Genomic DNA, 25,441 nt, shown 5'->3' on the forward strand with positions numbered 1-25,441 from the left:
AAGAATATGAAAAATAAATATACATAAAAAAGTCACTTTGCTGTACAGTTGAAGTTAATACAACATTGTAAATCAACTATACATCAATTTTTAAAAACTGGGACTTCCTGGGTGGTCCAATGGTTAAGATTCCACTGCAGGGGGCACAGGCAGGACCCCTGCTTGGGGAACTGAGAGCCCACAAGTCAAGCAGTGTGGCCAAATAAAAAAGTATTCTTCCTATCTCCTCTGGGTTTCTTGGTTGATTCACTGAGAAGAACGCAAAGCAAGAAATTACTGCTGGAACATGAGGAAAACAAGTTTTGGCTAGGCCACACAAATAAACTTCATCCTTCATGTCAGTGCTCTTGTCCTGAGCTTCTAAGGCATTTCCTCTGAATTTTGCATTTCCTCTGCTTCACATTTTCTACTTAAAGTCAGGTGTAGTTTTGGCTCTACACTGTAGCTTTTAACAGTTTTTTCATTACTAACATAAGGAAATCAGTTAAGATCAATATAGGAAAGGGACAGCGAAAGAAGGGATAAGAAAAAGATAAAAGGTAATAAATAGGATCCCCCAACTAATGGTGCTATTGCTAAAACACATGCAAACCAAATACAGAATTAAGTGGATCAAATAAGGATTCTCAAATATTTAAACATACTAATCATCCTTCTGGACTGCAAGGAGATCCAACCAGTCCATCCTAAAAGAGATCAGTCCTGGGTGTTCATTGGAGGGACTGATGTTGAAGCTGAAACTCCAATACTCTGGCCACCTGATGTGGAGAGCTGACTCATTTGAAAAGACCCTGACGCTGGGAAAGACTGAGGGCAGGAGGAGAAGGGGACGACAGAGGATGAGATGGCTGGATGGTATCACCAACACAAAGGACACAGGTTTGGGTGGACTCCAGGAGTTGGTGATGGACAGAGAGGCCTGGCATGCTGCGGTTCATGCGGTCGCAAAGAGTCAGACACGACTAAGTGACTGAACTGAACTGAACTGAATCATCCTTCAAACAGACTATGCAGAACGGCTGTCGAAAAAATTACTTTTAAAAATTGATGCTATTATATGGAAATATTTTGTCTGTTAGAAATACTGAATACCCCTCCACTAAGAAAAGCTACATAGGTACAAGACTAAATTTGCTAATCTTTTATGAGAAGAATATAGCAGGCAGTCAAGCTCCTTCCCTATTTAACACCTTACAGTATATCCTTCCCTGGTGGGAACCCTCAGTAGATGCAGCTTGCCACCCTAGGATAACTCAACCTCAAATTCAAAAAAATGAAAACATCTTTCTCTATACTCTCTATAGCAACTGAACACTGGCTGCATTCCATGGGCTTAGAAAGTCTTCTCTGTGTTCTAAGTAAAAAGAGACCCCTTACTTAAGTTTATTTTCTCATGGAATTTCCCATTTCAGTAGCATTCTTAGATTTTTCTATACCTCTTTAAACGGAATCCAGCTGCTTCCAGGCTTTGCAGGGTTTGACGGTGTTTTCAGTTTTTCTAGAGCATTTTCAATTGCATCACCATAGTTATCCTGAAACCACTTTTCATGAGGTGTTTCTGCAGGGGCCGCCGTGATGCTCCTCACATGCTCCAAAGCAAACACGATGGGCTTCATCAAAGCTGTGTGCTTTTCCCTCATGATTGCAATTTTCTCTTCTCTGACCAGAAAGACATAAATTTCAATACAAACAAGGAACAATTTAAATTGTCAAGTATAAGTAAACAGCATAAAAGAATAATCAAAAAAAAGAATAATCAAAATGAATTACTAAAATATTTACAAAGTAACTGACCACAATAGCACTGTAAAAAATCAAGCATATAAAAGATGCAGCTTCTCCTTTTAACAACTGGTGCTAGGAAAGCTGGATACCTGCTTACAAAAGAATGAAGCTGGAGTGTTACCTGATACTAATATGCCAAAAAAAAAAAGGTCAAAATGGATCAAAGACCTTAACATAAAAGCTAAGACTTCATTTAAAACTCTTAGAGGAACACAAAAGAAAAAAGCAGATAAACTGGGTTACACCAAAACTAAAAAATTTTGTGCATCAAAAGACATCTTCAAGAGTGAAAAATACACAAAACAGGAAAATATCTGCAAATCAATGTATCTCATAAAGGGATTAAAATCCAGAATATTTAGAGAGCTCCTAAAATTCCAACAATAAAACAACCCAATTCAAAAATGGGCAAAAGATTCAGACAGACAAAGGAGATATACAAATGGTCAATAAGCACATGAAAAAATACCATTTCACACCCATTAGGATGTCACTATCAGTAAGACAGAAAACAATAAATGTTGGGGAGGATATGTGGGAACTGGAACCCTGGTGCAGTTTACCAGTTCCTCTACAAGTTAAACAGAATTACCATAAGACACAGCAAATTCACTGGCTCACACACAAAATAATGAAAAGCAGGCACTCAGATACTTATAAACCAACGCTGACAGAAGCATTGGTTATAAGAGCTAAAAGATAGGAGCAACTCAAGTGTCCACTGACAGAAGAGTGCATGAATAAAATGTGATAAAGAAGCCCCCTGCCAATGCAGGAGACATAAGAGATACAGGTTTGATCCTTGGGTCATGAAGATCCCCTGGAGGAGGGCATGACAAACCATTCCAGTATTTTTGCCTGAAGAATCCCATGGACAGAAGAGCCTGATGGGCTATAGTCCACAGGGTCACAAAGAGTTGATCAGGACTGAAACGACTTGGTGCACGCACACACACGCGCACACACACACATTCATATGAAGGAATGTGATTCAGCAATAAAAAAGAAGGAAATTCTGATACATGCTGCAATATAGAATGAACCTTCAAAACATGGTAAGTGAAACAAACAACAAAAATGACAAATACTGTATGTTTCCAGTCACACAAGGTACTCAGAATAGTCAAACTTATAGACAGAAAGTAGACAAGTGGTGAGCAGGAGCTGAGGTTAGGGGAGGATGCGGAAGTACTATTAAATGGGTACAGAGCTGCTATTTAGAAGGATGGATAAGTTCTGGAACTGGACACAACATTGTAAATATACTTATTGCAACTAAACTGTACACTTAAAACTGGTTAAAAACAGCAAACTTTATATGTATTTTACATTAATAAAAAGGGGCAGCTATGTTCTTAATGTATAAGTTGATAAAAACATACTTGCGTAAGGTGTTGTTGTTCTGCACTCTCTTCACCTCGTCTTCCAACTGTTGAATTCGTCTCAGGACATACATGTGCTGCTGTAACAGAACTCCCAACCAGAGCTCATCCCAGAGAACAGTGACCCTGCGCAGCTCAGCCACAAGCATCTGAACCTGCACACATGGCACATCCAAACATGCTCATCTGTAAGTCTACACACAGCGCAGTTCTGCTAACACTGCAAATTTCAAGTGAAATGGGTGCATCTTGTGTTCATTATCCAATTACAGAACCTCAATCAGTGATTCTATCAGTACAAATTTATAAAACCAATTTTGATTATTTTAAAAGCTTTTCTCCTTAACTATAATTTCCATAACAGCTTTAGGGGTTTTGTTTTTAAGGAGGAGAGGGGAGTGGTTACAATAAAAATTTATTTTAAAACATATGAGTTGCTCTGTACCTGTAACACCATAGTTGGGTTTGCCGAGGACAGTTTATCTACAATTTTGCTGTAGCAGTCCTGCATCATGGCTTGGTCTTCATTCAGTCCACTTTTAGGTTCATCCTTATTGCTATCTTGAGAAGCAGGAGGACTTCCTCCCTCACATTCAGAAACCAGCAGCTCTTCTCCTTGAATATTGCCAAGTAGAGTTGGAATTGCAGAGGAAAATTTATTTCCTATAATGAAATGGGAGGATAAAGTATACATTGACTGTTTCTCTCATGTGCATACGTTGAGTTAGGGGAAACATCTGTATGTATTTGATTCCAGAGCACTCATTTAACTCCTCTTGCATGTGTGCACTAAGCTGACCAAGGATCATGGATATTACGCCTTTTTACAAGTTGAGCTTCTATACTTATTAATATTATAAGCTAATAAAAGACAAATGGGGGAAATGATAAAAGATGAGTCTCAACAAATAAAGTGTTTGGCTAACCAGAGTTCAGAACTTGGTTTCAATTCTTATCTGCCAGTTAATTCAGCTCAGTGAACTAAGAGTGACTCGGTTTCTCCAAGCCTTGGTGAGTTACTTTGAGACTGAAGACATAGTGTAAAGCACACATCCTACTGCCAGACATGGTAGCTACTCACTCAGTAAATGGTGCTACTATTGGTACTATTATTATTGGAAAAAAAAAATCACAAACTCTTATCAACTATGGAGCATAAAGCTAAAAAAATTTTACCTAATAAACAGTGTTTGCAAACTAATTTAAAGTAGCAGCATTTTAACCTTCCTTACCTGAAGCCTGTGACTCACTACTAAGTGATATGGTGCCCACTATTGCAGGATACAGTATGAGATGCGGGGAATCCTGAGCCACACGGCAGAGGAGGTTACAGATACTCTGGCGCACATACACTTCAGGGTGGTTTAAGCGTGAGAAAAGCTGTGGAATAATTCCTTCAGGATAAGAAGAAAAATACTTTAAAATTATTTTTAAAAAACAGTCAACATGGTAGAGGCAAAAGGATAAAACTTGATATATGTCAGTCATTAGTTCTACACGCCTCAAATTTCTCCCTGGGATAAAAAAGAACTATATACACAATAGCTCTTGATTTGCAGGTTTAGTAAGGGTACAGAGCTGTAATCAAAATCCTGATTCAAAACGTTATATAGAAATATATTTCCTGTGAATGCCTGTAAAAGAAGGCAGACATAGACAATTTTTTCAAAGGGGTATGAAATTTTTTGAAACATTCTTATCACTCTCTCCAAAATTCCTTTTGTATATTAAAAGCTTTTTGCCTCTCAGCCTTCCATTCCTCTGAAAGGTGGGAGGGAAGCTGTGTAACAAGCAGTCCAGTGTCCTCTGAACTAATTTAGCTATTTCATAACACATTTAAACAGTAAACATATAGGAACTTTTTTTTGGTCACACCATGAAGCATGTGGGATCTTAGTTCCCCAACCAGGAATCGGACCCACACCCCCTGCAGTGACAGCGCAGAGTCTCAACCAATGGACTGCCAAGGAAATCTAAGGGACTATTATGTTTCAACTGTCTTATTACATTCTACCCAGAAGTACTTTTTCCTGAAACATTTTATTTAGACCATCACCTCTCCATGGCGCAGTAGGTGTTGTTTCCAAGCCATGTTCCAGATACTGCCGAAGCTCCCCAGCATGCTTCACAAGCAATCTGAGCAACCGCAACGTGGCCATCACAATCATGTCATCTGTGCTCTGCTCCACTCTGTGACTTAAATGGAGCCGAGGGTCATCTTCATCTAAAGGAATCTGAGGATGAGAGGCAAGAGGAAAAAATAAAACAATTCCGAATACTGTTTTCATCTACTAGAAATTTCAAATAAACTTTCATAACAGAATACTGTGCTACCTACCTGCCCAGCATTGAGTTTAAGGAAAGTAAAATATGCACTGCAAGACAGTTTATACAGGCTGAAGATTCTATCCACAACTTTCCTCCACACTTTAATAACTCCTTCTGTTGCACTTTCATCAAGTTCTGAAAGCCATGGGCAACTTGATATTAACTGACGCCAGATAACATCAACCATGTCATCTTCCTCATTATCTTCACTTTCTGTGATCTGAAGCGTTATATCTTCATCCTAAAGAAAAACAGGGCAAAAAATGCTATTTGGGGACACAAATTTTAGAAAGGAGAAAAGTACATGACTTTTCTAATATATGCAAGCATTTTCTCATTTATGAAAGATCAAAATACTCCACATTTAGTGCTATACATGCTAAATCAATGTTACTATGCTTCTCTTTAAGATATATTTACTAATGTAGCTAATGTAGCTAAAGAAGAATCTTTAGAAAAAATTAAAGATTTTGACTTGGGGAATTTAAATGCTTCAGTTACAATATAATATTCTGCCTGCAAAGAATGACCTTCCCCGCCCTACACACTGCACACGTCCCCAACACCAGATTCGGCAGACACTGATACATGCCGAAGTCGAGAACAAGAACTACATCAACAGTTCTAGCTCAGCAAGTAAAATCCACACGGCTGATGTCCACGGCTCAGTCGGACTGACAGAAGTTTGAGAAAGAAGGGAATAAATCATACAGACTGTCTAGTCGGCTGGGTTTCAGCGATGGCTGTATATTTAAGTATCACCTAGTAAACTTACATTAACCCTCCGATGCCCAACACATATACAAACATTACATTCAGAGTATGTGGGGTAGTGCTTAGACATGGGCATATTTTAAAAAGCTTCTAAGCTAGTGATAAGAACCTAATATCTGATCAGAACAGCAATGAAAACAGAAAATCTATTTTACATAAAAAGAACTTCACCTTTTTTAATAGAACCCTAAGGAAATGGCTTGATTTTTCAAGAAAATCATTCTTCTTAGAAAAATATTTTAACTCCCTTTAATCTTATCAAAGTTTCATCTGAAATATTTAATCAGGTATATGCTATTTAGAACACTATTTCCCCCAAAATACACTATCATGTTTTTCTTGCCTGAATCCCCGCTGGGCGACACACAGCCTGACCAAGAATACCATATATTCTCTCTTTTTCTTCTTCAGTTATGGTGTCTGGGAGCAGATTCTGAACTTCAGATTTCTCTCTAGGCAATAGACGAACACCTTCTCCCTGACTATAAAAATAAATCATCAGTATTTCAGCTACCAAAGCTTTGCCATGTCAGCAGACATTTTAAATCTCTTATTTTACAATGCATTAAATAAATTACATGTTTTAATATACACACCTGGCATTGTCAACCACCTTTCTGCCCCACCTGTAAGCCCAACTAGCCAATGCAGCCCAAGATTTGGCTACTTCAGGTGCCTGTACTGAAGATAGGTGATACAGCTGTCCCAAGATGAAGTCAGGTTCCCCAACTCCAATATGTACTGCCATGATGGGAAAAAAAAAAATAACAATGTCACATTCATAAATTTCTAACAGCATTCTTATTTACATTTTAGGAATTTGCTATTGGCCAATAAGTCCTATAACATTATAATGGTACATAATTTGATAAAGCACACATTTGTATTACACTTTTCTGAAAGGCTAATATGTTGAAATGAATCACTCAGCTTCTCAAGTAAGCTTCCTGTAAAACACAGCAATGTTTTTCATGACACTGAACTTAACAAACAGTTCAGGTGTCAGATGTGTTATAGAGTAGCTTGTATTTTGGATATGATTGGCCATTTCCTCACAATTTGATTCAGCTTAAAAATTCTGGCAAAAATAATATGTGATAAGTAGACAATTTCATTCAATGAGAGATTCATGAAGTAATATCTTTATCCCCAATTTAGAAATGAAGAAATCTCCTGTTATAGTGCCACTTGCCAATATGAAGATTTATAATGATAACAAGCCATATGCCTTATGAATAAAGACACCTATAGTACATAGATTAGAATTATTCAGTAAGACTAATCTAAGTAACTACAGTTCTAGGATTCACAACAACAAAATGAACAACATGAACATAATTCTAATGTTTTAGCAAAACATCTAGGTATCTCTCAATCTGTAAAACCTGGACAATGGCGCCTACCATAACAGGCACTCAAACACTGAATGAATTAACTACTCTATTTGTCGAGTACCTTTCTGTAAGTAACACTAGTGTCAGGATGTGAAACTTGAACCTTTCTGTAGTTTTTGTGCTTCACCAGTCAACAGGATCAGAGGCCACTATTCTATATCTGTGTTAAGTTCTTCCCAGTATGAGGAAGAATTTTAAATATCACAGGTAGGACCTTTCTGCCAGCAAAAACATCTAAGTCCATAAAAGCACCATGAACTGGGGAGTTGGAAAGTATGGCTTGGGAGGCTTGAGTTCAGTGACTTCCACATGGTGTCAGATGCTAAAGAAATGTGCTTGAGTCACTTCTGGGCAATATACTAAAATTTCCATAGAGACAGTTTTTGTGGCAAACTATAGTCAGCCTATAACCCATCTGTCAATGCAGGAGATACAAGAGACGCACGTTCAATCCCTGGTTTGGGAAGATCCCCTGGAGTAAGAAATGGCAACCCACTCCAGTATTCGAGCATGAGAAATCCCAAGGACAGACAAGCCAGGTGGGTTACAGTCCATGGGTTCACAGTCAGACACAACTGAGCACACACGCAAGATTGTAAACTTTAAAACAGGGGAAATAACTTCTAAAATTAACATTTTAAAGCTATTAAAACAAATTCTACCTGTAGATTCACTCTCTATCCGAGGATACTCTTCCTCCATCGCATTCACAGATGGTAGTTCAATTAGAGTGAGTATGTTTTTAGACAAAGTGGAAAGGCCTGTGGAGTTCTGCTGCTGCTGAGCTCTGTAAACCTGCTTCAGCTGCCCTGAGATCTCCTTCCACTCTGCCTGGACCCATTTAGCCAACGTCAGAATTGACTTGGCAACAGCATGCTCAGCCTTGGCAGACTTGCAGAAAGAGATGGCGCAGGAACTCAGCATCTCCATTGCATGTGTTGACTGGCCTATAAAAAGATCAAAACACCAGCTCTTAGCTGTAAACAAATGATATCCTTTCAGGGTAAAGTAATATTGTAGATTCAGTGATAATCAGTGATTTCTGGAAACATTTCTTACTATAACAAACAATAACAAAATAAAAAGCACCAAACTATACAGATAACTCAATTACACAAAACTTATTCAGGACGCAAATGTTCTGCAAAAGTTGAAAAAAAAATCAACTTTTCTATTACTACTTTACACCATACACAGTAACATTTATACACATGATTTTTAGTATACAGTCATGTAGGATTTTACTAACCTGCTGTATATAGCAGTTTCGTTTTTTCAATGTCAAGTTCAGGCCCCCATTTTTCATCCACTTGACCTTGAGCTGATAGTTTTTTAAAGTGCTGGACTAAATCCTGTGCAGTGGTGGTCTTTCCCAGCTGAACCTCACTACACTGTGCCAGCAATCTTGTTGCAAGTGACACATTCCCCCGTTTTCTAGCAAATTTTGCTGCTGTTAGACCTAATTCCATGAGATGGCTTCTAATTGGAACCGTTTGTTCTGGAAAGAAGAAAATGTTTTATTAGTCCCAGATTGGTCTAATCCCAGAGAGCACAAAAACATCGCCAAAAATTCCTTCCCCAATTATTCCCTTTCCTACTGCCTCCCTAAATAAAGATAACTCATTTTTCATCATCTTCGAATCCCTAGGAGTTAGCATAGTGTTTGGCATACAATGAACAACAAATGTTTGTTAAAATGAATGTATACAATGAAGTAGATGAAAGTAAAAGTCGTTCAGTCTAAGAAGTTAACTTTTTAGTTTCTGCTCCCAGTGAAGAGCCTAGGCCAACAGGTGGGTGGGGGATGAGGGTAAAGCTAGACCATCCCCCCTTCTTGAGTAAGTATCCTCTGCCCTTCTGCCATGCCGTTTTCTCCTGGGTTACTCTACCTTTCTGAAGAATCAGCTTCTCAGTCTCCTCCTCGTCCACTACCCATCCCATCCATTACAATTGGGGCTGCCGGGGTCGATCCTAGGCCCTCCACTCTTCTCACCCTGCATACTCTCCCTGGACAATATCACCTGCTCCTGTGGCTTCAATTACCATACAATGCCGATGACTCTTGAATCTTATCTCTAGCTCAGACCTGACATCTGAGTCCCATGCCTACCAGTCTAGTCACCTACACTCAGGTATTTCAAAGGCACTTTAACCTGTGTCACAAGGAATCCATTTCCCACCACCCTCCAACAAATCTCTTCCTTCCTTCTCTGTTTTCCTTCTCGGGCAAAGGCACATGATCCACCTGGCTACCTGAGAAGGAGTCTGGCAGTCATCTTAGACTTTACTGTCAACCTTCACATCACATCAGCTTTTTTCTGTCCCTACTGTCACTACTTTGGTTACCTTTCACAGGGACTTCTGCTGCTCCGCCTTAGCCTCTAATTCATTCTTCAACCTGCAACTGAACTGATCTTATACAAAGGTAAGTCTGAATACTTAATTTTCCTTTCATCCCTTCCCTAACTCCTAAATTCGGAAGGCACTTGTAAGGCACTGATGCTTGCATTCCACTCTAATCTCAATCTCATCCAGCTTCATCTCTTCCCATTCTCCCTTAGATGAGAATTTGAGTCCTCTAAGAATCTTTTATTACTGCTGGTGGCCTTCACACACGGTGTTTTCTCTAACTAAATCAGTCTGCCTTCTTTCTCAGCTTAAATGTTACTTCCTCCCCAACTCCTTTTCTGATTCCTAGGATTAAATTAGTGTCCCTGTTGCATTATTTTAAGCACCATGTACATGCACCTCCAGTCAGCACACCATGTTGCTGTTCCTAGCTTGATGACAATTTTCCCTGCTAGACTTCAGAATCCCTTTGGTCCTAAGAATGCAGAAAACAGGCTTGTCTTGTTCACCATTACATCCCGACTTACAGCACAGTACCTAGCACAAAGCACAGTATTTTGATAGGGTTTGCTGAATGAAAAAGAACTGTGAGGAAGAGTGAAGTTCTGACTCCAAAAGTAACTGTTAGGTTACTGACATTTCCTTCTCAATTTTAAAACTTATTCAATACAGGAAGGATGAGAAAGGAGATGATACTTGTAGTCGTACTATATGTCATGCTCTGTGCTAAGGCTTTTATATACCTTGTCAATCCTTTCAAGAGTCTAAGCGGGGCAATCCCCATAACTGAAAAGCGAAGTGATTCAGAAGTTTATGACTTGCCATGAGGTTCCTCGATTTGCAAGTGTTGGGCAAATGATCCAAAACTAGGTCTACGTGGCACTGAGGGTCCTGGTGAATCAGAATTGCCAGTAATCACCTTGCAGTACAAGTCTATATCCCAGCATCAGCTGACTCAAAACTGAACAGCAAATTTACTCAGTAACTCTGACAACCACATTTTTGACAAATGTTATAGAATTTTGGCAACTTTTCTGTTTTACAGCAAAAGGAAATTTCTAATATCCATTCAACACGACGTCTCCTTCTTAAAAATGAGACATAAATATTTATACAAATGCTAATTCCGCATTCACTTGAATTATTTAAAGCATTCACAGTATAGTATAGCCGACAAAGAATTTGAATATCCAGAACATATAAGTCTTCATTAAAAATAGGCAAGAGTTGAATACTTAAAAGATATACAATGGCCACTATACAAATGAAAAGATGCTCAATATCATTAATCATCTGGAAAATGCAAATAAAACCACAATGAGATACTACTGTACATTCACTCCAGTGACTAAAACTAAAGACCCACTATGGCAAGCACACAGATGTCAGAAGGAATGTAAAATATACAACCACTTTATAAGAAACTGCTGAACTATTTCAAAAGTTAAACCATATGACCCAACAACTCCAATCCTAGGTATTTATTTCAGAGAAAGGCAAATGTATACCCAACCAAAGACCTGTACACGAATATCATAGCAACTTTATACATAATAGCCTGAATTTGAAAACAACTCAAGTATCTGTCAAAGGATCAACAAATAAACTATGGTGAATTCATACAATGGATATACTCAACTGTAGGAAGGATGGCAATACTGACACATGCAACACAGGGAACCTTAAAAAATAAAATGCTGAGCAAGAGAAGCCAGACACAGAACATACTGTACAATTTATTAGAAAATTTAGTAAAGACAAGTCTAATCTACAGTGATGGGAAACAAATAAGCAGTTGCCCAAGACAGGACAGACAGGAGAAATACCTGGGAAGAAGCATAAGGAAACCTTTAAGGGTGACATAAATGTTCTGTATCTTGATTGTATTGGTGGCTACACACGTGAAGAAATGTCAAAACTGATGAATTATACATTCAACATGTGTAACTATATCTCAAAAAAGCTATTGAAAAAAAAAACCTCATTACCTTTAATTTTCTCCAACAACTGACTCTGATACATCGTGTATCTTAATGCCTGCATCCATGGCCTGACATCATGCTGTTTACATGAACGCAAAGCTTCACTGAAGAGTGGAATAAGACAGTCCTGCCAGAGAAAAATCAAAACCACTTAATGTAAAAAGAATCCTTACATATGACCCCACAGGTCAGCTACTTCAGATCTAGATTTATCTATTAAACTTTCCTCTACCTTCACTGTATCTTCCAATCACAAGGGAAAAAGACAAAAACCTTTGTTTTTCCAAAAGCAAAAATATTTTTTTCAGAATATTAAGTCCAATTTATCAATGCATTTATAATAAAGTGGTCATTTTAATTTAAAAAAAAAGGTTATTTTCTATAAAGCAAAAGCTAAGTTACAGAAAAACAGAGAACTACCACTTCATAAAAAGATTCTCAAGGATTATTTCCCTTGGGAAGGGTTCACTTTTGGTTAAACTTTATCCTGTTTGAACGGGAGGCACTGCGTCTTCTTTTCAGTCAAATCTGAAATGTATACAATCTGGTATATATTTTCATAATCAACTCCTCTTGCAAAAAAATACAGGTGGGAAGGAGGAAAGGAAGGAAGAAAAATTAAGTGACTAACTAGCCATTCTTAGGTTCCATCTTCCTCGCACATTTCTCCAATGAAAATCTGCCTGAAAATGGCATTTCAGATTTCTGGATTTAATATTAATAGCTTGTCCAAAAATGCTACAAATATTATTTTTAAAACTTTTTAAAAAAACTTGAAAAACAGCTTCTGTCCACGCTAATGCCTATTAATGGTAAGAAGAATATCCTGGTTAAAAATGTACACATACGCACCTCTGTGGAAAGTCTGTTGGAAACTGTGTTCTCCAAAGCAGAAGAGCAATATAGCTGTAAAGTACTTAGGACTGGCAGAGACTGGGAAACCGTTAAAGTAGAAAGTCTCAGTGGTCCAACAGCTATGCGGGAGGTTTGCTTCAAGTACTTCACCACATTTCTGAAACAAAATATTTGCTGCTAATTAATAAAACAGATTTTCCAACTTATAACCACTGAAGGGATATCAAGCAGTGTGATAAGATGCTACTATACTGGCATCCGAAGAGGGGAAAGAAAAAGGAACTGCTTGTTTTTAAGTAAAATGACATAAGCAAGTCAAGATACTCATGTTTGGGGATATGAAATTTTTAACGTTCTTTAGTTTCAACCTCTGTATATTTGCAAGCAGCATTTTACATAACCTACAACTTCTACAACTAAAATGAAGCTGTTATGACTACCACTGCATGATCCGGTGACTGCCTCACTCCCACCAAACTACAGACATTTACCATATGGTACATGTAATACGTATTACCTCCTTAGGATTAAACTTACTCAGTAATAGACTGCCACTTCTGATCTTGTTCTATGTGGTTTAAAGCAGTTGCCAAACAAACAGAACTTCTCAACAATTGAACTTCAATGGATTTCTGAAGTTCTCTTGGATCTGGACTTAACATGCTAGGAAGCAATTTTTTCATATCTACAGAAATCAAACAGGTTCCACTCAGTTAATTCATGTTTAATGTGCAAGACTGACAAGATACTTTGATAGTATTAAAAAAAACAATCACCAATGAGTACCTCCTTTCATGTTTAAGTTCATATTAAAGTTCAGACACTATGATCAAGCATTTCTGATAACATTTTGGGAGGTCTGAGGTATTACTTTATGTGAGGTATAAAAAAAGTATTTTAAAAAGTATAAAAATACTTCACATAAAATAATACCTCAGACCTCCCCAAATGAGTTCATTTTCAAAGACTCAAAAATCAGTAAGTCAACCTACTACTTAATGGGGCAAACACTGAATTCATCAGATCAGTGTTAACACATAAAATATTCAAAATATTTAACTTCATTACTACATTTTTTAAAATGTTCTAGTTATAATAAACAACTTATTTAGTCAACCATATTAAGATGTGAAGCAAGAAAAATATTTAAACACTACTTGCACTTTTTCAAAGAAAATGGCTAGATAGATCTCTAAGTATTACAATAGCCTTTTTTAGTTTGCTTAATTTGAATTAAACTATTTTATATTTGTCAGATGTAAAGAGAACAGCACTAATTTATTGCTTCACACTCTGCCCCAATAAATATACAAAAACTTCCAGATTTTCCACTAAAGTATACTAAGCCAAACATTTTAAACAATTTGTTCATTAAAATACTTAATTTAAAAATTATCTCAAATACCTATTTTTTCTTTTGATCCTCCAGCAAGTAGACTGATGTTTTCTCCTGGTAACAATTCTAGTTGTTCTGTGCATTCAACAAATTCTCCAGATTCAAAACTGCTTAGTGATCTGTAATTAAGATACTGGTTAGCTTGTATTACACTCTCCCCAGGCTATGGAGTCATTCAAAAAATAGAACAAATTATAGGAAAAGAGGGCAGTTACACAGAATTCCTGTGATGAAGTTCCTTCCACATAGGCCACCATTTTATTTTTATTTTGAAGATGCAACTACCATCTTAATTAGAGTGCAAACCACAAACTCACAGCTACAGATACTCAGTTTAGCATACTCAACCCTCCACATTTCCTTCCTCTTTTTGCAGCATGTTATCTTTGGGGGCCCGACCAAAACACTAACATTAGAGCTTTGCAGGGCAACTTAAACGTCCAATTCTTCCCAAGCTACCATTAAATCCCCTGCCTGACCTCATTGCTCATCTAAAGCCCCAGTAGGCCTCCTATCTTACTGCCCCAATCTGATATCCTAGTTCTACCTCCTTTCTTTGCTAGTCTCCCTCCTTTTCTCACTTTTCCACTGTTTTACAGAACCTGTTCCTCTTCTTTCAAATAATTTTTCCTTCCCTTCTCCTCACCTGACCTGAACTTTGTATATCCCTGGAACTCATTCTGATTGTCTGTCTACAGCTTCAAGGCCAGGATGAGGGCCTTATCACACTAGCAATCCACTGCCACTTTCAGATCTATTTTCACTCTATTCCCATTCCTATTACAGCTGCTATCTAACCAACAAGAGGACTTATAGTTTCTCAATTCCCTCTTCTCCGCTGATCTCTCTTTTTCTATCCCTCTCACTGTATCACATCCCTCACAACTCAGCCTGAATACAGCACTAGAAATGATTGTGCCTGCTTCTAACTTAACGAATCCCAGCTTCTCAGGTGAGCTACAATCACCTGGCATTAATGAACTATCTTGGTGTGCTAACCAACACACTTATTATTTCTGCCACCACAGGGTCTGAGTCCTCCCCAAAGGCAGGCTTGCTGTGTCCCCACTATGCTCTATCATGTCCTTGCACTTTCAGCTAATAACTGACACCTCAGAAAAAATTTCCTTGCCCTCTGTGTGTTACTTCAATTAATAGCATCTTTTTCCTCTCTGTTCCTTGACCCCACAGTTCAATGGCCAAATGCTCGGCGCCCACCCTAGCCCTTCACCTCCTGCCTGCTAACAACCTAGCAGAGTGAGCCAGTAAGTCAGATACTTTGTTCAAATCCCACCTAAGATTTTCTATCTTACTAGGAGTCAAAATCTTACTTCTCTACCCTTATCACCTATTATTTACTCAACTCTAACCATAGTGGCCTCCCAGGCATTTCCAGAACACTCCAAGTCTAACATCTTTGCAAGAGGTCTGCTTCCTCAAGTCTGTGCTCAAATGACATCCTGATGGTTTTCCATAACCTAGTCTGCTTGTGTCTCCTGCTCACTACGTCAGCTCCTCAAGTGTTAGAATGTGTGTTTGTTGTACACAGCGTTACACCCCACTGGCTGGCACTCAGTACATGTTCAATGGAGAAATTACCCACTAACTCATTTACTCACTAGAAGCTGAGCTCCCTGATGGCAAGGCTAATGACCCTTATCATCCCAGCCTAGGGTCTGGGACACAGCTTGTACTCAAATTTCAAATTAAGATATTAATAAATGCTCAAAGGAATAAAAGAAGAAAACAAGAAAGGAAGGGAGTTTAATTTACTAATGTCATAAACTCTGTCCTCTTTATAAAAAATGTTTTTGATATATTCACACCTAATTTAGAAACAGTGCCATCAAGTATTATCCCTTCTAAAGCAGTGACAAATTTATTTCATTAAGATTTTAGGAAAAAAAAAAAAAGATTTTAGAACAGGTTCTGAGAATTAATCCCAAATGACTGTTTCAACGTACAAATGTTTTCCCGTTGCACGAATATCTTCTTCACCTCTAATGTTGGTTTCTCATTGTAGTCATTTTAAGAATGGCAGTATTATTATAATTACAAGGATCTTGTCATAATAAATAAACAATTTTAATATTCTTCTGCCATAAAATAAGACTTTAAATAAAGTTACCAAAAAAATTTTTAATGGGGTTAAGTATAATTTGTAGCTAAAAAGAGATCCTTACTTTATGTAGTTGAAATCAGCCTTTAGGTTGAGAGAAGTGCTACTGGTGCTCTTTTTCAAGTCATGGATAGCATTCTGCCACTCCTGCACAGCAGCCCAATCAGCAATTGAAATGTAGCACTCACATGCTTTATTTCCCAAATAATTTATAACCTCAGGAGAAGAATCAGTTGGTTTGGACAGCACAGTTTTTCTGGATTCACCTAAGTGAAAACATTTCATAAAATAGCAAGAGAGATCCAAAGCAGTTATAAATATTTCAAAGAGCAGAGATATCTGAAAATGTACAGTAAGATCATGAGTACAAATTATTCGACTACAACTTTTTGTTTAAACTTGGAATGCTCACCATTCAAAGAATGCTTGGGGCTGGCACTATTGCGCCCGGCATTAGCTAACGTGAGAACGGATTTGTCGAAGCTAGAGATGCAGCAGTCGACACCTGTCATGGCACACAGGTGCTCCTGGTACTCCACAGAGGCCTTTTCAAACCTTCAACACAAGTTCAAAGTCTTATTTTTTAATTATCCACATATTTCATTTCTAAAAACACTGGAAAGAATGAGTTATTCAATAAATTGAGTGGAGACAATGAGTTGATTATTTTGTGTGGGCCTGAGCAGGCACAAAACTAGACCTCTTCCTCACAAAAAAATGAAAATAAATCCAAAAATCATTAAATGTTTAAGAAAAAAGAAGGTATAAAGTAACAGAAAATACCATTAAGTATCTGATCTCAATGTATGCAGAGACTCAATAGAAAAACAAACACTAAAATACATAAAAGTTAACAGATCTAATGACACCATAATTTGAAACTTTTGGGTATCAAAAAAAAAAAACCCACCATGAATATTAAGAACAAATTACTGATCAAGAAGTTAGATAGCATCAATAACCTTGGTATACAATAAAAGCGCACAGATCAATAACCAAAAAACCAAGAGGACACAAAGACATAATCTATGTTTTTAAGAACCACATATGGTTAGTAACATATGGGGAAAGCTCTACTGTTAATTATTAATAAAGAAATTTAAATTAAAACAAGCATTTTCATTAATATGATGGGAGAGTTCGTGTTTCTCAGTGGCCCTCTCTATTCACAAAGGAGAAGGGAAAGGATTATTTTTATTGTTAGGGATACAAGTTGGAACCATCTTTTATGCAGGGTAAATTAGCAATAGTATGTATCGTAAGCCTAATGGTCTATAGCCTTTCTTCTATTAATAGTAAATCAACCAGCACGAATGCATCCAAAGAAAACCATCAAAAACATGAGCAAAGAATTAAGTGCCGTGGTGCATTAAGATTAGTTAAAAAAAGAAAAAATCACAAATGATTTTGCTGTCCAACAATAAGGAATGTTAAATTATGGTGCACTCAAAAAATAAAATGTGTTGTTAAAAATCACATTGTAGAAAGTTTAACAGGGCAAAATATTTTTTTTTAAATACTGTTGAGAAGAAAAAGCAAAATCATGTGACCAGCAGAAACATTGCCATTTCTGTGAAAAGAGGTAAGAAAACTAGATATAAAAGAAAAAGAGCTAGAAAGGCATGTACAACCAAACAGTTACCACTAAGAGATGGAATTATGAACCCTTCTTTTATTTTCCCTACATTTTCCATATTTTATAAAACTCACTTAAACATATATAGAGGAATCCAAGGTATGCAAAGAGTTTGTCTAAAGGAATCAAATAAGTTTAGAGCTAATGAGTGAGAACTCTGGCCATAAAGGGAAATTTGTATCAGATTCTGACATGAAAAGTTATCAATTAAGAATCAACATTAAAAGTAATTAACATTTAATTACAGAGTCAGCCAGTAACACAAAAAAACAACATAAAGAACTATCACCCATTTCCTTCCTTCTAACTTACCTCCCTTCAGCCTGTTGGGCCACTGAATTAATCCAGAGAAGATTTTTTCCAACAACCGAAGATGACCAGACAGCAATTCCCTGTATAGCTTCAGGACAATGAAGTTCACACAATGCTTCTACCACCATCATGATAGTTACTTCCAATTCATTTCCCTGAAAGTGGCCATTCAGAAAAAAATCAATCAAAGACCTCAATGCCTTCAAGATTCAAATCTCTACTAAATTTACAACTACTGATCAAATCTAAAGCCTGTTTAAAGTCAAATTTATTTAACAATTACTTTTACAAAGATGAAATTACATTATTAGAATTTCCTAAAATGTTATGTATACTGTAGATATGAGGTGGAGGGGGCACTGATGGACTATAATAAATAGCACTTAACTGTTAATCTTTACAAAATAAAAAAAAAACTTTACCATTTCAGCTGTGGCATCTTTAGGAGTAACACATGAAGTAAATACAAAGCAAAAAACTGAATAACCATGAATCAAAGAATGCCTAATTTTATGTCTTTGCATATTGCATATTAACTAGTAAACATTTACAGTTTTTGGATTCTACTTATTTAGTAACCCCATCTATAAGCCAGCACTTTCCCATATGTTATAATGTTATCAATATTATATTTTTACATATATTATAATTATACTTTCCCATACACTATATAATTACAAGTGATTATAAACATTTTCTTATATACATGAATTTCTTAGAATAACTTTTAAAGTTCCAACCTTTAAGCATAAGTAATGAATATTTTCACATGTTCTAAGTAAAAAATATAAATAGGCAACTTTGGAAGTTACTGCTTGTATAAAAATATTGGATGAAAAGCTTTAAAAACCAACAGAACCTTTAATTTACTTTGTCCAGACTGTGTGCTCAGTTGCATCTGACTATTTGCAGCCCCATGGATTGGAGCCCACCAGACTCCTCTGTCCGTGGGATTTCCCAGGCAAGAATACTGGAGTGGGTTGCCATTTCCTACTCCAGGGGATCTTCCCGACCCAGGGATCGAACCCCAGTCTCTTACATCTCCTGCACTAGCAGGCAGATTCTTTACCACCAGTACCACCTGGGAAGTCCCTATCCAGAGATTAGATCACAGCAAAGGAATTAACCCCAAGTTTTTCTAATTAACAGATTTAACTAACTCCAGACACACCACTTTACCTGAGATGGATTTGTCTTCATTTCTGTAAGCAAATCAAAGCCATGTCTCACTGTCACAGCAGGCTGGCCTGCCAACAATCCAACCCTCATGATGGAGAGTCGGATCCGAGTCAGCCAGTCTTGACAAGTTTGGCGATTGGTATAGAAAAAAGTCCTAATGACCTTTAGAAGAGAAAGAAGAGCTCAGGACGGGTTCAAATTACAGGCAGAAACATCTGAAATACACATAAAGCATATATACAAGTCTACTGTGATTTCAGCTCTGCACACACTGCCAGGTTTGACCACAAAACTGCTGTGAATCAACATCCAGCCCACGGAAACCAACCTTGGGAGGCGATGTTAATGCGTTGGCGCATCCTTCATATGCATTATACATTAACTTCTCCAGGTTTTCCAGATACTGCAGAAGAAGCACAAGTCTAAGCTGGTTGCTACTGTGGCCTTCGTCATTGTCTGCAGTTGTCCACTGACTAACATCTTGATCGGGGTTTAATGTGTGAGCTGCAAGACTTCTAATGATACCTGCAACCAAAGACAACATTCCACATTTAAATGGAGTCTTCAAAGATTCTAGAAGTTCTTGGAGATAATTTCACAAATTCACATTTATCAAGTATCCTTTGCATATCCATCACTTAAAAACAAAACTCCCAATAAGATCTTCATCTTTAAAAGAAAAAAATGTCTTCTCCACACAAATTCCCTAAGTTTGTGAACAAACACATACGACACAATTATTTCAGTTCAGTCACTCAGTCGTGTCCAACTCTGCGAACCCATGGACTGCAGCATGCCAGGCCTCCCTGTCAATAATCAACTCTCGGAGTTTACTCAAACTCATATCCATTGAGGCAGTGATGCCATCCAACTATCTCATCCTCTGTCACCCCCTTCTCCTCCCGCCTTCAATCTTTCCCAGCATCAGGGTCTTTTCAAATAAGTCAGTTCTTTGCATCAGGTGGCCAGCGTATTATTGGGAGTTTCAGCTTCAGCATCAGTCTTTCCAATGAATATTCAGGACTGATTTCCTTTAGGATAGACTGGTTGGATCTCCTTACTGTCCAAGGAGCAAGCGTGTTTTAATTTCATGGCTGCAGTCACCATCTGCAGTGATATTGGAGCCCAAAAAATAAACTCTGTCACTGTTTCCACTGCTACCCCATCTATTTGCCACGAAGTGATTGGACCGGATGCCATGATCTTAGTTTTCTGAATGTTGAGTTTGAAGCCAACTTTTTCACTCTCCTTCATTTTCATCAAGAGGCTCTTTAGTTCTTCACTTTTTGCTATTACAGTGGTGTCATCTGCGTATCTGAGGTTATTGATATTTCTCCTGGCAATCTTGATTCCAGCTTGTGCTTCATCCAGTCCAGCATTTCTCATGATGTACTCTGCATATAAGTTAAATAAGCAGGGTGACAACATACAGCCTTGACGTCTGCTTTCCCTATTTGGAACCAGTCTGTTGTTCCATGTCCAGTTCTAACGGTTGCTTCTTGACCTGCATACAGATTTCTCAGGAGGCAGGTAAGGTGGTCTGGTATTTCAATCTCTTGAAGAATTTTCCACAGTTTGTTGTGATCCACAGTCAAAGGCTTTGGCATAGTCAATGAAGCAGAAGTAGATGTTTTTCTGGAACTCTCTTGCTTTTTCAATGATCCAATGGATGCTGGCAATTTGATCTCTGGTTCCTCTGCCTTTTCTAAATCCAGTTTGAACATCTGGAATTTCATGGTTCACATATTGTTGAAGCCTGGCTTGCCGAATTTTGAGCATCACTTTGCTAGCATGTGAGATGAGTGCAATTGTGCAGTAGTTTGAGCATTCTCTGGCATTGCCTTTCTTTGGAACTGGAATAAAAACTGACCTTTTCCAGTCCTGTGGCCACTGCCAAGTTTTCCAAATTTGCTGGCAAATTTGTGAACAAACACATACGACACAATTATTTAATAAAAGCTTATTCTAACAAATATATCTAGATTAACTGATAAAGTACTAAAGGAAAAAACTGTGTACTCTCAAAGTTCTGTTTTAATGAAGATAAAAAATCCATTATTTCTTAACGCAAGCTTGAAAGTATTTACACTGCAAAGTCTGAAACAGTGCTGAGTCAATTACCTTCAATTGTTTGGAAGGTATCCTGAGCTCTGCCAAGTGGGGTCCTCAGCTTAGAAAGGACAGTGAACTGTGCTGCTTCCCAAATAGCCCACTGCCAGAGGACAGCATCTGTCTTTAGAAGATTGCGGGGAATCGTTGATTGGTCACGTTTATCCAATCTCTGGCAGCTGTAGAACAATCTTTCTAACCAATTGTCCTTCCTGGAAAAAGTAGTTTCATATTTAAAAACGACTTCATTTGAAGAAAAAAAAGACAATAACAAAAAACAAATTGCAAGGGAAATGAGAATACGGCACTTTTCCCCTACTTCAAAAAGGCAAACCTATGAAACTGGGAGGCATTACATCCCCACCTCTCATTTTAAGGTCTTTTACAGCTGAAACAGAGTACGGTATAGTGTGGACAGATTATTAGGGTAAAAGGCTCATGACAGTTTGGCTATCAGGATAAAATATTCACTGCAAGTAAAAGTCTCCAGAATGTCTACACCCTCAGGCCCCTCCCCAAGGCACTGATGACTAGGTCAGATCAGTTATATGTTAACCACATTTCACCTTTACATAAATTGTAAAGCTCATTTTTATCTCTTCAGGTGCCATCTTCAAAGCAATTCCTCCTATTAAAAACTTAAAACAACTCATTTGAAAAGAATATTACTTTCTATTCTGCTACCCCTGATGTATTTTCTCCTCTAAAGTGGGCACAGGGTTAAGACATTCAAATATATTTAAATTATTTTTCCTAGATGAAAGAGTCAAAGAAAGGTCTTACCCTGTTCTATGAGAGTTTCCATACAAAATAAAACTAATAACATCAGAGAAATCTTGTGGGTGGAATGTGTTACTTGGTGCTTTACTCATGTGACTTCTTAATGCTAAAGAAATTTCTTGAATTTCTGTGTGATTATTATTGCTGCAGACAGAAAATAAAGTCACTGTTATACAAAATCTTCTAGTTAAAAGGATACCTCCTGCTGTAAATGAAATGCTTCCTTGTTAACTAAATCTGACAGTAAAAATGGATAAAATTAAGACATTAAAAATAAAGGTTACTACAACTTTGAAATTTAAAGCTCTTAAATCACCAAAATTAACCCAATTAAAAACTATAATAGAATGCAATTTAGTTTTACAAATAGTAACTACTGAGAAACACATTTTGGCACTTTAAGTATTACTCTGTAGCAATCATCATAAGCTTTATAAAAATTACAAATTTTTGTTATTTTCTTCTAGACCTGCATGATTTGATCCTTTGCCATCTCTTCAATCATTGAGAAGCACCACAAAAGATGGGATATTAATTCACTAAGAGACAATTTGTCTTTTCCTAAACTAAACATTGTGGGATGTCTTTGTATTGATACAATTGTTATACCTCAAGACAACATCTAAAGGGATTGACTTCAATAGCTTTCCAAATGCTTGTCGAATACGAGTTCCACTATGGACTAGTTGAACACGGCAAACATCAACACACCTACAAGAAAATGAAACAGATAATACAACTGTGGCAATATTTATAAGTTATTAGGGCCAGGGTCAAAAGAGTGGATCTAATTGAATCCATACCTCTGTAAAAGATCATCTGGTAAGGAAGAGGACAGTGCATGTAGACTGCTGCATGCTTGCAGACAGATATTCACATCTTCAACAAGAGCTGTTAAAAATTTAAAGACACTTTCAGCTTGCCAGAAGAAATTATATGCCAGTACATCATAAATTTCTGAACACATTCACTTCAATAAACATTAAATGATTACTATAGATGAGAAGTTGTTCCTGCCTGGAACCCTCTCTCACTAGCAGTAGTAACATTTGGGAAAATGATAACAGTCAACAAGAATCTACTTAGGGTGACTAGTCTTCACCCAACCTTTCTCTGAAGTAAATTTTAAAAGCACATAGAATGTATAAACAATCACATAAGCTTAAAAATGTTAACAATCACTTTAAAACAACTTTTTTTCACATACTAAGACTGGCAAAAAAATTAAGACAGATTACACCTTTGTCATTAAAAAGGGGATGACACATTTCCATTCACGAAAGGCACTCATGACTATCTTTCTCTCATTATCAAAGATCTCTTTTAAGCACTGATTAACAAAAATTAAATAATCACAGAATCTTACTGTTGGCTAAAAGGCCTTTGCAAAATTTATGGAAAGATGGAAGAGAGAATAAAGGTGCGTATGTTTCAGACTTCTTCATTAAAACAGCCACTTCCAAAGCCCAGGTCATTAACAGTTTCCTGAAACATAAAATACACAGTTGATTTCACATTAATAAAAACTAAAAACAGAAAAACAACTTGAAAAATCTATTCTTTTTACATTAATTTTCTTTTGGTTTTTTTAAATACTTCAAGAAATAAGAAACAAATATTAAAAGTATAGAAACTCCTCTGACAAAACTGTCTTTTAAGAAAATCTCCCCAAACTAGCATAAATTGTAGCAAAGAAGTCTCTATAAAAACATTCATCTATAAAATATTGCAGGAAGGAAAGGTTTCATGTAATTCTTTCAGGAAACAAGAAATTCTAGACTAAATAATAAAATTTGAAGTGTTTTCATAAAGAAGAAGCTGCTCTATATCCCAAATGATAGTCTTCATTTCTTTTTCTCAAATTAACTAAAAGTTAGAAACAACATTATAAAATATTAGTTACCTTGTGTCCTGGTTAAGATTATCTTTCTTAAGCAATATTCCCAGGAGATTTAAGATAATCGAGAAATGTTTTTTTGTAGCTGTCGTTACAGTACTAATAACGGCACCATCAAACAAGGACGGGGATGATGAACTAAGACTACTAGATATAAAGTGGTCATGCCTGGAAGACAAAATTTGGATCATCTTGTCACCTCTCATTAGAAAAAAAAAAAGCAACTCCAAAGTTCAATCAACACATGTTACATTGTATACTCTAAAGGGTCCATCTTCCCTTAAACAATTCTGAAGAAGCATGTGCAGACACCTCACCTGGTACAATGGGAGTACAGCGTGTAGAGCACCGCGTACTGAATGGCAGGGAAATGGACAGCCAGCTCGCCGTGCACAACCAGCAGATTCTTACTCAGGAGAGCAAACACAGTTGGAGACAGGGCCCACATCTGATGACGTACCAAAGAAATTTAAATGTTTGGCTCCTCCAAGACACACATGACCATACAAAATGCTTATCCTTCAAAATATATCTGCACATTTTTAAAAATTAAAATGACAGATTTAAATTTGGAAACAAGCTAGTACACTAAACCTGGGATCAGCAAATACTTCTTGAGAAGATAAGAGAGTAAATACCTCAGCCTCTGCAGGTTATGTGACACCTCTGTTACAATGTCCAACTCCTCAACTTTGCCACTGCAGTGAGAAAAGTTACAGACAAAAAATAGGAATCAAAGTGGCTATGTTCCAATAAAAAGTCTTTACAAAAAGAGGTGATGTTTGGTGATGGCTGCACAATTCTGTGAACATACTAAAAATCACTGAATTGTACACTTTAAATGGGTACTGTACAGTATGTGAATTATATCTCCATAAGTAAAAGAAAAAAAAAAGAAAGAAAAAAAAAAGCAGTGGACAGCTAGATTTGGTCCATGAACTGTAATTTGCTGATCCCTGGTCTAAACAAAAGCCCCTGCACTCTTCAGTGTAGTAGATCGTATTACCTCAGTTTTCCATATACCATAAATGGCGAGTTGCCCTCTCCAGTGGAAAAAAAAGGGCAAATCCTGCCACTCTAAGCCTTTACCATTCTTCCCTTTCTTTCCATTGCTAAGATACTCCTTTCACCTGACCACCCTGTCCCTACTTCCTCTCACTTTCA

At 37.2% G+C, this 25,441-nt stretch overlaps 1 protein-coding gene across 3 annotated transcripts in view; it reads right to left on the reverse strand.

The window, feature by feature from the left end:
* SMG1 (SMG1 nonsense mediated mRNA decay associated PI3K related kinase) overlaps positions 1-25,441 on the reverse strand; it is a 99,152-nt gene that overhangs the window by 26,692 nt on the left and 47,019 nt on the right. For 2 of the 3 annotated variants that reach the window (XM_020879054.2, XM_020879055.2), the window contains 26 exons: positions 24,595-24,725; positions 24,284-24,445; positions 23,747-23,865; positions 23,184-23,271; positions 22,990-23,091; positions 22,384-22,524; positions 21,613-21,812; positions 19,820-20,016; positions 19,492-19,653; positions 18,313-18,467; positions 16,777-16,919; positions 16,429-16,630; positions 14,255-14,364; positions 13,387-13,534; positions 12,847-13,006; positions 12,001-12,121; positions 8,913-9,161; positions 8,326-8,610; positions 6,866-7,010; positions 6,613-6,751; positions 5,506-5,736; positions 5,224-5,401; positions 4,400-4,561; positions 3,613-3,830; positions 3,168-3,322; positions 1,437-1,659 (listed from right to left, as the gene is read on the reverse strand). In XM_020879054.2, the coding sequence (XP_020734713.1) occupies positions 1,437-1,659; positions 3,168-3,322; positions 3,613-3,830; positions 4,400-4,561; positions 5,224-5,401; positions 5,506-5,736; positions 6,613-6,751; positions 6,866-7,010; positions 8,326-8,610; positions 8,913-9,161; positions 12,001-12,121; positions 12,847-13,006; positions 13,387-13,534; positions 14,255-14,364; positions 16,429-16,630; positions 16,777-16,919; positions 18,313-18,467; positions 19,492-19,653; positions 19,820-20,016; positions 21,613-21,812; positions 22,384-22,524; positions 22,990-23,091; positions 23,184-23,271; positions 23,747-23,865; positions 24,284-24,445; positions 24,595-24,725 (4,326 nt within the window). Of the gene's footprint in view, positions 1-1,436; positions 1,660-3,167; positions 3,323-3,612; positions 3,831-4,399; positions 4,562-5,223; positions 5,402-5,505; positions 5,737-6,612; positions 6,752-6,865; positions 7,011-8,325; positions 8,611-8,912; positions 9,162-12,000; positions 12,122-12,846; positions 13,007-13,386; positions 13,535-14,254; positions 14,365-16,428; positions 16,631-16,776; positions 16,920-18,312; positions 18,468-19,491; positions 19,654-19,819; positions 20,017-21,612; positions 21,813-22,383; positions 22,525-22,989; positions 23,092-23,183; positions 23,272-23,746; positions 23,866-24,283; positions 24,446-24,594; positions 24,726-24,915; positions 24,937-25,441 lie in introns of those variants that run through there. The other variant, XM_070460938.1, reaches the window with a different exon arrangement.

This window comes from Odocoileus virginianus, chromosome 33 (genome assembly GCF_023699985.2).
Source record: "Odocoileus virginianus isolate 20LAN1187 ecotype Illinois chromosome 33, Ovbor_1.2, whole genome shotgun sequence".
In the NCBI taxonomy this organism is placed as follows: Eukaryota; Metazoa; Chordata; class Mammalia; order Artiodactyla; family Cervidae; genus Odocoileus; species Odocoileus virginianus.